This window comes from Oncorhynchus nerka, linkage group LG20, assembly GCF_034236695.1.
Source record: "Oncorhynchus nerka isolate Pitt River linkage group LG20, Oner_Uvic_2.0, whole genome shotgun sequence".
NCBI lineage: Eukaryota > Metazoa > Chordata > Actinopteri > Salmoniformes > Salmonidae > Oncorhynchus > Oncorhynchus nerka.
In genome coordinates this window covers 83,105,163-83,122,140 of record NC_088415.1, presented here as the reverse complement: position 1 = coordinate 83,122,140, position 16,978 = coordinate 83,105,163, and the positions used below count along the sequence as shown (strand labels likewise).

At 44.2% G+C, this 16,978-nt stretch overlaps 1 protein-coding gene across 2 annotated transcripts in view; it reads left to right on the top strand.

The window, feature by feature from the left end:
* LOC115103271 (protein wntless homolog) overlaps positions 1–16,978 on the top strand; it is a 31,070-nt gene that overhangs the window by 12,440 nt on the left and 1,652 nt on the right. The window contains exons 3-12 of one of the 2 annotated variants that reach the window (XM_065005887.1): positions 1,174–1,298; positions 1,484–1,645; positions 1,874–2,010; positions 6,502–6,670; positions 9,557–9,654; positions 9,773–9,836; positions 11,015–11,158; positions 12,156–12,239; positions 12,442–12,595; positions 14,549–14,645. In XM_065005887.1, the coding sequence (XP_064861959.1) occupies positions 1,174–1,298; positions 1,484–1,645; positions 1,874–2,010; positions 6,502–6,670; positions 9,557–9,654; positions 9,773–9,836; positions 11,015–11,158; positions 12,156–12,239; positions 12,442–12,595; positions 14,549–14,643 (1,232 nt within the window). In that variant the 3' untranslated portion in view covers positions 14,644–14,645. The remainder of the gene's footprint in view (positions 1–1,173; positions 1,299–1,483; positions 1,646–1,873; positions 2,011–6,501; positions 6,671–9,556; positions 9,655–9,772; positions 9,837–11,014; positions 11,159–12,155; positions 12,240–12,441; positions 12,596–14,548; positions 14,646–16,978) is intronic. The other variant, XM_029624110.2, reaches the window with a different exon arrangement.

The window sequence follows — 16,978 nt, the reverse complement described above, 5'->3', positions numbered from 1 at the left end:
ATCATTGAAAATAAGAATTTGTTCTTAACTGACTTGCCTCGTTAAATAAAGGTAAAATAAAAATATGGGGTCATATGCTGCCAGAGGCAAATGCTCGATGCTGTCTGACTCTAACCAAATACTCTGTCGCAAACGCAAATATGCCTCGCAACGCAATACAGTTTTGGAAACATTTGTAGTTTTCCTATAGGCGAGAAAAAATATTCTAATACAAAATATGCTCTTTATATACCCAGTTTAGTAAAGTTTCATCTGGCTGTATTTTGAGAAACTCATGCTATCCAGCTGGAAATGTGGAGTGGAATGGTTCAATGGAAATGCAAACGTATGGTTAGAGGTTGTGTCCTACCTCGGCTGGAGGCCTTGTGTGAAAACAGTCGGATGCAACTTTGCCGAACTCCGTACAGTAAGTGTATCTTTTGTATTTGAAAAATTATTTCTTGCTGGTATGAAAGTTGAAATCCAAATAGTTTCCAAAACCGTATCGCAAGCAAGGATTCTTAACTTTTTTAAAGTTTGTAACAGAGTGTCTCGATTGTAGTTCACATGGAGCCAGCTGCAATCCATATGTTCAGTTAATAAACCAGGATGGGGACCACTGTAAGCCCCCTTGGATAAATGAGAGCCTCTTACCAAAATGACTCTGTCACCAGAGACTTATTTCATCCCAGTCATCGCTGGTTTACACAGATGTATTGATGTCAAAGCTACAAATTTAAATTGACCAGATGTAAATAGAGAATTTGATTAACTAGTAGAAAGAGGAGGAAGGGAAGCGCTACTAAGGTACACAATAGTACATTTTGGTAGACAGAATGTGCTCTTTGGTAAAAGGGGTGAATTGGTCATCAAAAAGAAACGAGGACCAAGGCACTCTTCATATAATTAATTATTTGTATGGCATGTTCAATGGAAACAAAGTTTAAAAACTCTGGCGCGTTTTGGCTGTGTCGGATTTGATTCATTACATTTAAGAGAATTTGATTAATTGCAAATTCCCCCTTCAATGCTGATCTTGCTTGTTCAGACCTGCATAGATCAAAAACAGGATAGATTTGTAATGAAGTCTCCATAACTGGTATCTATGTGAAGTTTGGTAGTTGGTATATTTGTGAACCTTTTGAACATTCAGATCACCCTAAAGTGTGATATGTTGACGTTTCCCCCCTACAGAGGATGGAGCACTGGCCACCATCGACGTGGGTTTGGCCTACAGAGACGACACGCTCAGTGAGTGGACAGAGATGGCCCACTCCATAGAACAGAGGAAGCTCAGCTGCAACTTCACCACCACCAAGGTAAACAATTCCATTCCTCAATATCTGTTGTGCTTCTGGCTTTTGCTTAATTTTCAGCTCTTAATCAGTCTCTCAAAGTCTCATCGTTTCAGCTCATCAGATTTATTTTTGTGTAAAAGAAAAAATCCATATAAGTTGTTGTTGTCCAATTGGATATCTCTTACCATTTATCTTGTGTCCTGCAGACATATGAGAACGAGGGGCGCTACTATGAGTGTGACCTGCTGCCCTTCATGGAGCTGGGCAACGTGGCCCACAAGTACTACCTGCTCAACATCCGCCTGCCTGTCAGCGAACGCAAGAAGATCAACATGGGCATCGGCGAGATCAAGGACATCCGTCTGGTGGTGAGCATTCTCTACTACTAATCTCTTCCAGATCGCCCCGTCTCCTCTCGGTTGGGAGAGACTATAATATATCCTTTACTATGGAGTCTAAACACACGGCCGAAGTGTGAAAATACTTTGGTTAGTTTTTCGATTTTGTCCAAACCGATGGTCAAAATGGGCAAACGAGATGTTGAAATGAACTGTGTGAAGGACTGTGGCTGACAGTTTAATTTCCTATCCTATCAGGGTATCCATCAGAACGGCGGTTTCACCAAGGTGTGGTTCGCCATGAAGACCTTCCTCACACCCAGCATCCTCATCATCATGGTGTGGTACTGGAGACGCATCACCCTGATGACACGACCCCCTGTGCTGTTGGAAAAGTAAGGCCGGGCCATATTGTTTATTGGACTGTAAACGGGATGTTTCTTTGTTATTTATTCAAATTTGGCGTCATAATAGTTCAGTTGTCCATTGACATTGGTTGCTTTGTGGGCTTGTGCACCGTGTGTGTGAATTGAGAATTGATCTCTAATCCAAAATGCATGGGTGTCTTTTGTCCTAGCGATACACAAGTCAAACCTTCAGCCAGTGTAACGGATGTGCAATGACTAGCTAGTTAGCAGTGGTGCGCGCTAATAGCGTTTCAATCGGTGACGTCACTCGCTCTGAGACCTTGAAGTAGTGGTTCCCCTTGCTCTGCAAGGGCCGCGGCATTTGTGGAGCGATCTGTAACGATGCTTCGTGGGTGACTGTTGTTGATGTGTGCAGAGGGTCCCTGGTTCGAGCCCGTGAATGGGCGAGGGGACGGTCTAAAGTTATACTGTTACACCAGGGTAAAACCCAGTAACCCCAGTGGATACCAGTTAGGCCTAGTGCTTATGGTAACATTAGTACAGGAGGAGACATGTCATTAGATTAACTATGGATGAACTGTGCATCTAGGTCAGATCTCAGTGTGCAGTGTCCTGGGTCCGTATTCACAAAGCATCTCAGAGTAGGATTGCTGATCTAGGATCAGCTCCCCCTTGTGCATGCATTCGTAATGATCTAAAAGGCTAAACTGATCCTAGAGCTGCAGTTGGGCAGCTACACTGTTAAATAAAATTGAGTACCAAATGTAGCTTTTTCAAACAAAAATGACAACAAACACCAGATTGAAATGATTTACCAATGTAACCAATGTACGATACCCTATGCAGAGAGCTATGCAGAGAGCTAAACGTTTAGTTTAGTTTACCCCCTGCAGTGAGGGGAGAGCGTATCAGTATGTCGCTGCGTTCGAAACCACAGGAACATTCGTCGAGGCGTAAAGCGTGTAACAGTCTTTTAGCACTCAACTAACGCTTCCACCTCAGTGTTTCCTCGCTCTCTCCATCTTGTCCTTGGTCTTCGGCTCAGAGTCCTCCTTCCCAAATGACTGCAGAGTTCTCAGGAAATGGCCCTCAAACTCTATTTGTGGAGAGGAGATCATTTATTTCATGCTGTAAAAGCTTTGGTGAAGCCGTCATGCTATTCCTTAGAGGTGTCGAGATGGTAATCTTTTTATTTCTAAAGCTAACAAGCGATGTAATGGCTGTCGCTCTGATGGTGGGATTCCTGGGAACTGGACCAAGGTTACGTTATTGTCTATATAAGAAGTAATAAGTATATATATATATTATATTATATATTATATATAATAATATTATATATAATATATAATAAGTCAGTTGACTGAATGCGCAAGGCGGTTGAAACCGGATTTGTTTAAAGCACTTGACTGTTTGTGTGGTGGATTATTAGGTTTTATTAGAACTTTTGATAAACGGAACAACTCAATGGCCACCATGCCTCAGGATATGGTTCTCTTTCCAAACCGAAAGTACATTCATGCCATTGTCAGTAGTTAACTGTTAATTGCTGGTGGACTACTTGGCAAGGTTTCCTGGAAGAGTATAAAACACTGGAGGAATAAGTGTATCAATGGCAGCAGTACACACTGACTAAGTCTATGCCTGAAGTTTGTTTCCACTAAAGCAATTTTTGATTCTATTGAGTTAGTACTTTTATTTCCCCAGGATGTACTGGAGGTTGATGCCTCTTATCTGGCTCTCTTTACAGGATGTACTGGAGGTTGATGCCTCTTATCTGTCTCTCGTTACAGGATGTACTGGAGGTTGATGCCTCTTATCTGTCTCTCGTTACAGGATGTACTGGAGGTTGATGCCTCTTATCTGGCTCTCTGCAGCTTGTTTAGTTGCTGTGCTCTTTATACACACCTCTCTCCTGACTGTATATTCGCAGAGTGCAGGACATTCCCTGCATACCAGCCCAATGTGGTCTCGCACTGTTCACTCGGTAGAACATGCCGGAACGGTTCTCGCTGCCGACTCTTCTGGAATGTGATTAATGTTTTTAGAGTCAATTGCAAACCGTCATCCACACACAATACACCCACCTCTCAGCCCGCACTGCACCCCTCATTCTCCCTGCAATACACCCACCTCTCAGCCCACACTGCACCCCTCATTCTCCCTGCAATATGCCCACCTCTCTATGCCGCAACCCTCCCTTCCTCCCGTCCTCTTTGCAATTATCCTTTCATCTTTCCCAGCATGCAGGGACTTGCAGCAATTGAACAGAGAAGCCTTATTAGGTTGATATTTTATTTATTTTACCAGCAGTGATTTATCAAAGCCTGCAGTGCGGTACAGTGGCTGGGGAGGTGGACTATGGAGTCTCCCCGGTGGACTGTGGAGTCTCCCCGGTGGACTGTGGAGTCTCCCCGGTGGACTGTGGAGGTGGACTATGGAGTCTCCCCGGTGGACTGTGGAGTCTCCCCGGTGGCTGGGGAGGTGGACTATGGAGTCTCCCCGGTGGACTATGGAGTCTCCCCGGTGGACTGTGGAGTCTCCCCGGTGGCTGGGGAGGTGGACTGTGGAGTCTCCCCGGTGCTGTGGAGTCTCCCCGGTGGACTGTGGAGTCTCCCCGGTGCTGTGGAGTCTCCCCGGTGGACTGTGGAGGTGGACTGTGGAGTCTCCCCGGTGGCTGGGGAGGTGGACTATGGAGTCTCCCCGGTGGACTGTGGAGTCTCCCCGGTGGACTGTGGAGTCTCCCCGGTGGACTGTGGAGTCTCCCCGGTGGACTGTGGAGTCTCCCCGGTGGCTGGGGAGGTGGACTATGGAGTCTCCCCGGTGGACTATGGAGTCTCCCCGGTGGACTGTGGAGTCTCCCCGGTGGCTGGGGAGGTGGACTGTGGAGTCTCCCCGGTGGACTGTGGAGTCTCCCCGGTGGACTGTGGAGTCTCCCCGGTGGACTGTGGAGTCTCCCCGGTGGACTGTGGAGTCTCCCCGGTGGCTGGGGAGGTGGACTATGGAGTCTCTCCGGTGGACTATGGAGTCTCTCCGGTGGACTATGGAGTCTCTCCGGTGGACTATGGAGTCTCTCCGGTGGACTATGGAGTCTCCCCGGTGGACTGTGGAGGTGGACTGTGGAGTCTCCCCGGTGGACTGTGGAGGTGGACTGTGGAGTCTCCCCGGTGGACTGTGGAGGTGGACTGTGGAGTCTCCCCGGTGGACTGTGGAGTCTCCCCGCGGTGGACTGTGGAGTCTCCCCGGTGGCTGGGGAGGTGGACTATGGAGTCTCCCCGGTGGACTGTGGAGTCTCCCCGGTGGCTGGGGAGGTGGACTATGGGGTCTCCCCGGTGGACTGTGGAGTCTCCCCGGTGGCTGGGGAGGTGGACTATGGGGTCTCCCCGGTGGACTGTGGAGTCTCCCCGGTGGCTGGGGAGGTGGACTATGGAGTCTCTCCGGTGGACTATGGAGTCTCTCCGGTGGACTATGGAGTCTCCCCGGTGGACTGTGGAGTCTCCCCGGTGGCTGGGGAGGTGGACTGTGGAGTCTCCCCGGTGGACTGTGGAGTCTCCCCGGTGGCTGGGGAGGTGGACTATGGAGTCTCCCCGGTGGACTGTGGAGTCTCCCCGGTGGCTGGGGAGGTGGACTGTGGAGTCTCCCCGGTGGACTGTGGAGTCTCCCCGGTGGACTGTGGAGTCTCCCCGGTGGACTGTGGAGTCTCCCCGGTGGACTGTGGAGTCTCCCCGGTGGACTGTGGAGGTGGACTATGGAGTCTCCCCGGTGGACTATGGAGTCTCCCCGGTGGACTGTGGAGTCTCCCCGGTGGACTGTGGAGTCTCCCCGGTGGACTGTGGAGTCTCCCCGGTGGACTGTGGAGTCTCCCCGGTGGCTGGGGAGGTGGACTATGGAGTCTCTCCGGTGGACTATGGAGTCTCCCCGGTGGACTGTGGAGTCTCCCCGGTGGCTGGGGAGGTGGACTATGGAGTCTCCCCGGTGGACTGTGGAGTCTCCCCGGTGGCTGGGGAGGTGGACTATGGAGTCTCCCCGGTGGACTGTGGAGTCTCCCCGGTGGACTGTGGAGTCTCCCCGGTGGACTGTGGACTGTGGAGTCTCCCCGGTGGACTGTGGAGTCTCCCCGGTGGCTGGGGAGGTGGACTATGGAGTCTCCCCGGTGGACTATGGAGTCTCCCCGGTGGACTGTGGAGTCTCCCCGGTGGCTGGGGAGTCTCCCTGGTGGACTGTGGAGGTGGACTATGTCTGACCCCATGTTATGAGTTCTTCCGTTACATTTCCGTCCAATTTTTAGTGGCTATGTTGAGTTGAAAGAACATGTTAAATGATCTGAACTCAACCATTTAACAATTCTCCTGAATTATAAGAAAGTAATGTCTATGATGATTTATATTGATTGTGAGCATTATGTTAATGCAGTATGCTATTGATTTCTATTTCTATTTATGTTGATGATCATGTTGATCATGATGATGGTGGTGATGATAATGATTTTGATAATGATCCAGTTGATGGTGTGTCCTCCAGGGTGATCTTTGCCCTGGGCTTGTGCATGACCTTCATCAACATCCCGGTGGAGTGGTTCTCTGTGGGCTTCAACTGGACCTGGATGCTGCTGTTCGGGGACATCCGGCAGGGCATCTTCTACGCCATGCTGCTCTCCTTCTGGATCATCTTCTGTGGAGAGCACCTCATGGTCTGTCTCTTCACCTTCTCACCGACTTGGTATCCATTGAGCCAGTGACTTGGTATCCATTGAGCCAGTGACTTGGTATCCATTGAGCCAGTGACTTGGTATCCATTGAGCCAGTGACTTGGTATCCATTGAGCCAGTGACTTGGTATCCATTGAGCCAGTGACTTGGTATCCATTGAGCCAGTGACTTGGTATCCATTGAGCCAGTGACTTGGTATCCATTGACCCAAATCTTTAGCACGGAAGCTCCCCGTTGTAGTGTGGTTGACATTTAAAAGGTAATTTCCAATTGAGCTGACATGTGTAGCGTTTACCGTGAATGCAGTCTACGTGAAAGTGGTAACATTGCCTTTCAAATGAAATCAAATGTATTTATTAAACCCGTTTTTTCATTAGCAGATGTCACAAAGTGCTTATACAGAAACCCAGCCTAAAACCCCAAACAACAAGCAATGCTGATCTAGATGCATGCACGGTATCTAGGAAAAACTCCCTAGGAAGAAATCTAGAGAGGACCAGGCTCTGAGAGGTGGCCAGTCCTCTTCTGGCTGTGCTGGTAGAGATTACAGTATAAGAGTACATGGCCATTAAGACCAGATCGTTCTTCAAGATGTTCAAATGGTCATAGATGACCATCAGGGTCAAATACACTGAACAAAAATATAAAGTAAAGTGCTGGTTTCATGATCTGAAATAAAAGATCCCAGAAATGTTCCACATGCACAAAAAGCTTATTTCTCACAAATGTTGTGCAGAAATTTGTTGACATCACTGTTAGTGAGCCTTTCTACTTTAAGACAATCCATTCACCTGACAGGTGTGGCATATCAAGAAGTTGATTAAACTGCATGATCATTACACAGGTGTGCCTTGTGCTGGGGGCAATAAAAGTCCACTCTAAAATGTGTAGTTTTGTCACTAAAGACAATGCCACGGGGTGCAATTGGCATACTGACTGGAGGAATGTCCACCAGAGCTGTTGCCAGAGAATTGAATATTTCTCTACCATAATTAATCAATTAAACTGATTTATAAAGCCCTTTTTACATCAGAAAGCCGCCTCCAATTTAGTTTTTAGAGAATTTGGCATTACGTCCAACCGGCCTCACAACTGCAGACCATGTGCATGGCCCCGTGTGGGCGAGCGGTTTGAATTAGTATCCATCGTCCTAAAACCTTTTTATGCTGCTTAATGTCTTGCTATCTGCTATGTTAAATAAAGGTTATAGAAGGAAAGGTCTGTCATGGCATTGTGCCCTTTGTGGTATACACCAAATTAGAATGGTTAGCTGTATGGCCATTGTAGATTTGTTTCATTTGCATACATACATACAGTGTCTTCACAAAGTATTCATACCCCTTATTCAAAATGTTGTTACAGCCTGAATTTATTGAAAATAAAATACAGATCTCATTTACAATTTACATAAGTATTCACACCCTTGAGTCAATACTTTGTAGAAGCACCGTTGGCAGTGATTACAGCTGTGAGTCATTCTGGGTAAGTCTCTCAGAGTGATTACAGCTGTGAGTCATTCTGGGTAAGTCTAAGAGCTTTGCACATCTGGACTTTGCAACATTTGCCCGTTTTTATTATCAAAATTCTTCAAGCTCTGTCAAGTTGGTTGTTGATCATCGCTAGACTATTTTCAGGTCTTGCCATAGATTTTCATGTAGATTAAAGTCAAAACTGTATCTCGGCCACTTAAGAACATCCACTGTCTTCTTGGTAAGTAACTCCAGTGTAGATTTGTCCTTGTTTTAGGTTATTGTTCTGCTGAAAGGTGAATTCATCTCCCAGTGTCTGTTAGAAAGCAGACTGAACCAGGTTTTCCTTCAGGATTTTGCCTGTGCTTAGCTTCATTCCATTTCTTTTTATCCCGGCAAATTCCCCAGTTCTGAAAGATTACAAGCACCGACAACATGAGTCAGCCACCACTATGCTTGAAATATTGGAAGTGGTACTCCGTAATGTGTTGTACTGGATTTGCGCCAACATTAACACTTTGTATTCAGGGACATATAGTGAATTGCTGTGACACATGTTTTTACAGTATTACTTTAGTGCCTTGTTGCAAACAGGATGCATGTTTTGGAATATTTACATTTTTTTGCAGGCTTCCTTCTTTTAACTGTCAATCAGGTTAGTATTGTGGAGTAACTACTATGTTGTTGATCCAGCCTCTGTTTTCTCCAGTCACAGCCATTCAACTATGTAACTGTAAAGTCACCATTGGCGTCATGGTGGAATCCCTGAACAGGTTCCTTCCTCTCCGGCAACTGAGTTAGGAAGGAGGTTGATCTTTGTAGTGACTAGGTGTATTGATAAACCATCGAAAGTGTAATTAATAACTTCACTATGCTCAAAGGGATATTCAATGTCTACATTTGCTTTGCCTGAATTTCACTGCTCAACTGAGGGACCTTAGATATTTGTGTGTGGGTACAGAGATGAGGTAGTTATTCAAAAATCATGTTCAACGCTATTATTGCACACTTATTATGTGACTTGTTAAGCCATAACAAAGGTGTTGAATACTTATTGACTCAAGTCATTTCGGCTTTACATTTTTTATTAATTTGTAAAAAAAAAAATCTAAAACCATAATTCCACTTTGACATTATGGGGGTGTGTGTGTGTGTGTGTGTGTGTGTGTGTGTGTGTGTGTGTGTAGGCCAGTAACAATCTAAAATGAATTAATTTTAAATTCAGGCTGTAACACAACAAAATGTGGGAAAAGTCCAGGGGTGTGAATCCTTTCTGAAGGTGTTGTAGATGCAGGGTTTAGTTTAGACCAGGATACTGCTGTTTTCTAACTCTCTTATTATTCCATCCCTCCTCTCTTGTATTTCTGTTCTTTGTCCCACCTTTTATCATTACCCTCAGGACCAGATGGAGAGGAACCATTTCTCAATCTACTGGAAGCAGGTGGGACCCATTGTCTTCGGCTCCTTCTGCCTGTTTATCTTCGACATGTGTGAGAGGTGAGGCTGAAACACACACACACACACACACTTCCTTCATCACACTGTCAAAATAAAACTTGTTTAGAAGTTACCACCACCGCAGGGACCATTTCTGAAATATTTTTTTTCCCGCCAGGGGAGTCCAATTGAAGAACCCTTTCTACAGTATTTGGGCTTCCGACGTGGGGACCGAGTTGGCTGTATTCTTTAGATTAATATGATTAAACTAGGGATGAAGTCTTGTAAGTCTGAAAATAATGTGTCCATGTTATTGTACTGTATATTCCAATTTCATCTCCCAATGTTTCCTACTATTAGTTTTTCTCTGATCTCTCTCATTTCATTGCAACAGGGCCAGATTGTATATCAATATTTGCCAGAGACATACTAACATTAATCAGAGCACTTCTCCTCCATCAGTCACAGGCTGTCCCTGAGGTCCTCTCCACTGTTCTGTGCTGCAGTGAGGAATAATTCAGTGTTGCTGGCAGTGCCTACTCCTGCCTTGGGCCATCTCTCTTCTGGGTCTTCTCTGTCTCTCTGTCTCTCTGTCTCTCTGTCTCTCTGTCTCTCTGTCTCTCTGTCTCTCTGTCTCTCTGTCTCTCTGTCTCTCTGTGTCTCTGTGTCTCTGTGTCTCTGTGTCTCTGTCTCTGTGGGTGTCGAGGAGAGCTGCAGTGGGGAACCCACAGGCTTAGGTGATGCACGATTCATCAGTATAACCCCCCCCCCCTTATCAAAATCTAGTGGCAGCAAGAGTCTCTTGGTTCATCTCTCGCTCTCCTTCACTCTTGCTTTCTCCCTCTAGCATTCCCTCTTTCTCTCTCTCTCCTTCTCTTTCTTGCTCACTCTCCTGTCTAGTGGGAGAAAAAAAGGCCTGTGAAAAGACAGCAATCTCTATCAAGCCTAGAAGTAGACCATGGCATATTCACTGGCTTTTAGAACCTTTCAGCCAAAGAGGTTTCCATGTTTTATATTTAGTGTTCCTAGAAGTAGACCATGGCATATTCACTGGCTTTTAGAACCTTTCAGCCAAAGAGGTTTCCATGTTTTATATTTAGTGTTCCTAGAAGTAGACCATGGCATATTCACTGGCTTTTAGAATCTTTCAGCCAAAGAGGTTTCCATGTTTTATATTTAGTGTTCCTAGAAGTAAGCTTGCCATGGGTTTCTAAAAGTACGTTGAGCTAAGACTGGGGGTTCATATGTAAAGTAAGGGCAGCGGTTCCTAAATGGTGCTTCAGTTACGGTTGGTCCTATTTCTCCGTAACTGTTGGGAGTCTAGCCCGTTTCAGTTTGTTGAGTAATATTGTGACTTTATTAAGCTATGCTTTTTTAGCATCACCATGCTAGTTCCCTCCTTGACTGAGGTTGATAACAGATGGCGTTCATCATTGTGGCGGGGATCTGTGCTTGTCTCTACTTCCTCTTCCTGTGCTTCATGGTGTTCCAAGTGTTCCGCAACATCAGTGGGAAGAGGTCCTCCCTGCCCGCCATGTCCAAGGCCAGACGCCTGCACTATGAGGTCTGTGTGTGTGTATTTGAGTATACATTTGTGCACCTAAAATTGTGTTATCATACAGTACCAGTCAAAAGTTTGGACACACCTACTCATTCAATTGTTTTTCTTTATTTTTTACTATTTTCTACATTATAGAATAATAGTGAAGACATCAAAACTATGAAGTAACACATGGAATCATGTAGTATGCTTGTCCAACAGTCTTGAAGGAGTTCCCACATGCAGAGTAGTTGTTGGCTGCTTTTCCTTCAGTCTGTGGTCCAACACATCCCAAACGATCTCAATTGGGTTGAGGTCGGGTGATTGTGGAGGTCAGGTCATCTGATGCAGCTATCCTCCTTGGACAAATAGCCCTTATACAGCCTGGAGGTGTTTTGGGTCATTGTCCTGTTGAAAAACAAATGATAGTCCCACTAAGCACAAGCCAGATGGGATGGTGTATCGCTGCAGAATGCTGTGGTAGCCATGCTGGTTAAGTATGCCTTGAATTTGAAATAAATCACTGACAGTGTCACCAGCAAAGCATCGCCACACCTCCTCCTCCATGCTTCACGGTGGGAACCACACATGCAGAGATAATCTGTTCACCTACTCTGGGTCTCACAAAGACACGGTGGTTGGAACCAAAAATCTAAAATTTGGACTCCTCAGACCAAAGGACAGATTTCCACCGGTTTGCTCGTGTTTCTTGGCCCAAGAAAGTCTCTTCTTCTTATTGGTGTCCTTTTGTTGTGGTTTCTTTGCAGCAATTTGACTATGAAGGCCTGATTTCACGCAGTCTCCTGAGGAAACAGTTGATGTTGAAAAGTCTGTTACTTTTGAACCTGAAGCATATATTTAGGCTGCAATTTCTGAGGCGGGTAACTAATGAACTTATCCTCTGCAGCAGAGGTACCTCTGCGTTCCTTTTCTGTGGCGGTCCTCATGAGAGCCAGTTTCTTCCTCTCTCAGGGGATCATCTTCATGGATAGTAATAGTAACTGTAATTTTCCTCTCTCAGGGCCTTATCTTCCGGTTCAAGTTCCTCATGTTGGTCACTCTGACCTGCGCTGCAATGACTGTCATCTTCTTCATCATCAGTCAGGTGAGTCATGTCTGTGCGTTTGACTGCAGGGGTATCCCAGAATCCTCTGGAGAGGATTAGGTATTTAAGCATGTTCATTAGGGCACTCCGTAGCTAAATGTTTTTCACTGGAAAAATGAAAACAAGTGTTTCTTATTGGACATGGTTTTGTAGTGTTTTTGCTTCCATTTCGTACCTATTGAACACAACCCATATTGTCTAGGTGAATGAGGGCCACTGGCACTGGGGAGACTACACGGTGCAGGTGAACAGTGCCTTCTTCACGGGAATCTACGGCATGTGGAACCTCTACGTGTTCGCCATCATGTTCCTGTACGCTCCCTCACACAAACGCTACGGAGACGAGCAGTCCAGCGGTGAGTCCAACTAACAGCTGCCTCTAATGGTCAACCGTGTCAGTAGGTCAAAAAGGAAGTCAAATTTTGAAGTGTATCATAATAGTCTTGATATACTTTACTGTACAGAAAAATAATAACACACAACAGTGTCTCTTGTTAAGGTCAAATATCTTGAAAAATATCTTACGTTTTTATGTTGATATGTTATCATACATTTCAAAATTCTATTTAAATTTATCTGAAAATAAGTTGACCAATGACTTTAGATAATTTATCTTGGTAAGCAAAACATTTAAAAAAACACCACTCAATGTCAGATATTTAGGCTTAGATTTCCCTTTTTGCAGTTTCAACAGACATAGTAATAAAGTATACTGCCTTACTTGAATCAGAAGGAATGAAATGACGAAAATTGGATCTACAAAAGATGTTCAGGAGAAAAAAGTTAAATGAAAGCCGTCTTGAAAAGTTAACACATTGCGGTGGATTCAGACAAAAAATGTCAGTTTTGGACTATTTAAAATGCTTTTCAACAGCAATGGTTTTCTTATTGACTTCAGGTTCAGGTAGCCGCTTCCCAGGGCCGGTTCCAAAAAATATGATACGGTGCCTTCAGAAAGTATTCATACCCCTTGACTTATTCCACATTTTGTTGTTAGTCTGATTTCAAAAAGTCAATTTTTTTCTCTCTCACCCGTCTACACACAATACCCCATAATGACAGTGAAAACAACATGTTAGACATTTGTGAAAATGTATAAAAAATGAAATACAGGAAGATCTAATTTACATAAATATTCACACCCTTTGAGCCAATATGTTAGAATCACATTTAGGAGCAGTTACATCTGTGATTCTTTCTGGGTAAGTCTCTAAGAGCTTTGCACACCAGGATTGTATAATATTTGCCCATTTATTATTTTCTAAGTTCTTCAAGGTCTGTCAAGTTGGTTGTTGATCATTGCTAGACAACCATGTTCAAGTCTTGCCATAGATTTTCAAGGAGATTAAAGTCAACTGTAACTAGGCCACTCAGGAACATTCACTGTCTTGGTAAGCAACTCCAGTGTAGATTTGGCCTTGTGTTTTAGGTTATTATCCTGCTGAAAGGTGAATTCATCTCCCCAATGTCTGGTGGGAAGCAGGCAACCATGTTTTCCTCTAGGATTTTGCCTGAGCTTATTTTTTAAATTTTATTTCACCTTTATTTAACCAGGTCAGCTAGTTGAGAACTTGTTGTCATTTACAACTGCGACCTGGCCAAGATATAGCAAAGCAGTGCGACCAAAAACAACAACAGAGTTACACATAAATAAACAGCTTTTTCTATTGTGTAATTGACTATGTACAGTGTGTGCAAATGTAGAAGATTAGGGAGGTAAGGCAATAAATAGGCAGTTAAAGGGTTTAGCTCCATTCCATAATTTTTTTTATCCTGAGAAACTCCCAAGTTGTTAACGATTAGAAGTATACCCATAACATGATGCAGCCACGACTGTGCTTGAAAATTTGGAGAGTGGTGCTCCATATTGTGGTGTATTGGATTTCCCCCAAACATAACACGTTGTATTCAGCACAATAAGTTAATTGCTTTGCCATATTTTTTGCAGTATTACTTTAGTTCCTTGTTGCAAACAGGATGCATGTTTTGGAAAAAGTATTATTCTGTACCGGCTTCCTTATTTTCACTCTTGTCAATTAGGTTAGTATTGTTGAGTAACTACAATGTTGTTGACCCATCCTCAGGAGAAAACTATCACAGCCATTAAACACTGTTTTAAAGTCACTATTGGCCTCATGATGAAATCCCTGAGCGGTTTCCTTCCTCTCCGGCAACTGAGTTAGGAAGGACGACTGTATATTTGTAGTGAATGGGTGTATTGATACACCATCAAGTGTAATTAATAATGTCACCATGCTCAAAGGGATATTAAATGTCTGCTTTTTGAATTTATACCCATCTACCAATAGGTGCCATTCTTTGCGAGGCATCGAAAACCTCCCTGGTCTTTGTGGTTGAATCTGTGTTTGAAATTCACTGCTCAACTGAGGAACCTTACAGATAATTGTAAGTGTGGGGTACAGAGATGAGATAGTCATTTAAAAATAATGTTAAACACTATTATTGCACACGGAGTGAGTCAATGCAACTTATTATGTGACTTGTCAAGCACATTTTTACGCCTGAACTTATTTAGACTTGCCATAACAAAGGGATTAAATACAGTGGGGTATTTAGTCAGTAACCAATTGTGCAAGTTATCCCACTTAAAAAGATGAGAGGCCTGTAATTTTCATCATAGGTACGTACACTTCAACTCTATGACAGACAAAATGAGAATAACAATCCAGAAAATCACATTGTAGGATTTTTTATGAATTTATTTGCAAATTATGGTGGAAAATAATTATTTGGTCAATAAAAAAAGTTTCTCAATACTTTGTTATATACCCTTTGTTGGCAATGACAGAGGTCAAACGTTTTCTGTAAGTCTTCACAAGGTTTTCACACACTGTTGCTGGTATTTTGGCCCATTCCTCCATGCAGATCTCCTCTAGAGCAGTGATGTTTTGGGGCTGTTGCTGGGCAACACGGACTTTCAACTCCCTCCAAAGATTTTCTATGGGGTTGAGATCTGGAGACTGGCTAGGCCACTCCAGGACCTTGAAATGCTTCTTACGAAGCCACTCCTTCGTTGCCCGGGTGGTGTGTTTGGGATCATTGTCATGCTGAAAGACCCAGCCACGTTTAATCTTCAATGCCCTTGCTGATGGAAGGAGGTTTTCACTCAAAATCTCACGATACATGGCCCCATTCTTTCTTTCCTTTACACGGATCAGTCGTCCTGGTCACTTTGCAGAAAAACAGCCCCAAAGCATGATGTTTCCACCCCCATGCTTCACAGTAGGTATGGTGTTCTTTGGATGCAACTCAGCATTCTTTGTCCTCCAAACACGACGAGTTGAGTTTTTACCAAAAAGTTCTATTTACTTTCATCTGACCATATGACATTCTCCCAATCTTCTTCTGGATCATCCAAATGCTCTCTAGCAAACTTCAGATGGGCCTGGACATGTACTGGCTTAAGCAGGGGGACACGTCTGGCACTGCAGGATTTGAGTCCCTGGCGGCGTAGTGTGTTACTGATGGTAGGCTTTGTTACTTTGGTCCCAGCTCTCTGCAGGTCATTCACTAGGTCCCCCCGTGTGGTTCCGGGATTTTAGCTCACCGTTCTTGTGATCATTTTGACCCCACGGGGTGAGATCTTGCGTGGAGCCCCAGATCGAGGGAGATTATTAGTGGTCTTGTATGTCTTCCATTTCCTAATAATTGCTCCCACAGTTGATTTCTCCAAACCAAGCTGCTTACCTTTTGCAGATTCAGTCTTCCCAGCCTGGTGCAGGTCTACAATTCTGTTTCTGGTGTCCTTTGACAGCTCTTTGGTCTTGGCCATAGTGGAGTTTGGAATGTGACTGTTTGAGGTTGTAGACAGGTCTTTTATACCGATAACAAGCTCAAACAGGTGCCATTAATACAGGTAACGAGTGGAGGACAGAGGAGCCTCTTAAAGAAGAAGTTACAGGTCTGTGAGAGCCAGAAATCTTGCTTGTTTGTAGGTGACCAAATACTTATTTTCCACCATAATTTGCAAATAAATTCATAAAAAATCCTACAATGTGATTTTCTGGATTTTTTGTTCTCATTTTGTCTGTCATAGTTGAAGTGTACGTACCTATGATGAAAATTACAGGCCTCTCTCATATTTTTAAGTGGGGGAACTTGCACAATTGGTGGCTGACTAAATACTTTTTTGCCCCACTGTACTTATTGACTCAAGACATTTCAGCTATTGATTTTTAATGTATTTTTTTTACATTTCAAATACATACATAATTCCACTTTGACGACATGGGGTATTGTGTAGACCAGTAACAAAACATCTCAATTGAATCCATTTTAAATTCCGACTGTTATAACAAAATGTGGAAAAAGTCTAGGGGTGTGAATACTTTCTGAAGGCCCTGTTTATATTTTTTGTTGGGAACTCAGTCATGTTCTCAACCTAGTATTGAGAGTAAGAATAGTAGAGTCCATCAGGTGCAATTTTGAAATTTGGTTGTGCCTTAGCAGTTTTGTTCTCTGTCAGTCACTCAATTAGCTATGTCAGCTAACAATTTTTAGATTGCCAGCTATCTAAACTTCTAGTATTCATGGCCAAATACCGACCGGGGACCCTGACCTCCAGGGGCCCCAATGGATTTTGTTAGTACTTGGGGCGGCAGGGTAGCCTAGTGGTTAGAGCGTTGGGCTAGTAACCGGAAGGTTGCAAGTTCAAGTCCCCGAGCTGACAAGGTACACATCTGTCGTTCTGCTCCTGAACAGGCAGTTAACCCACTGTT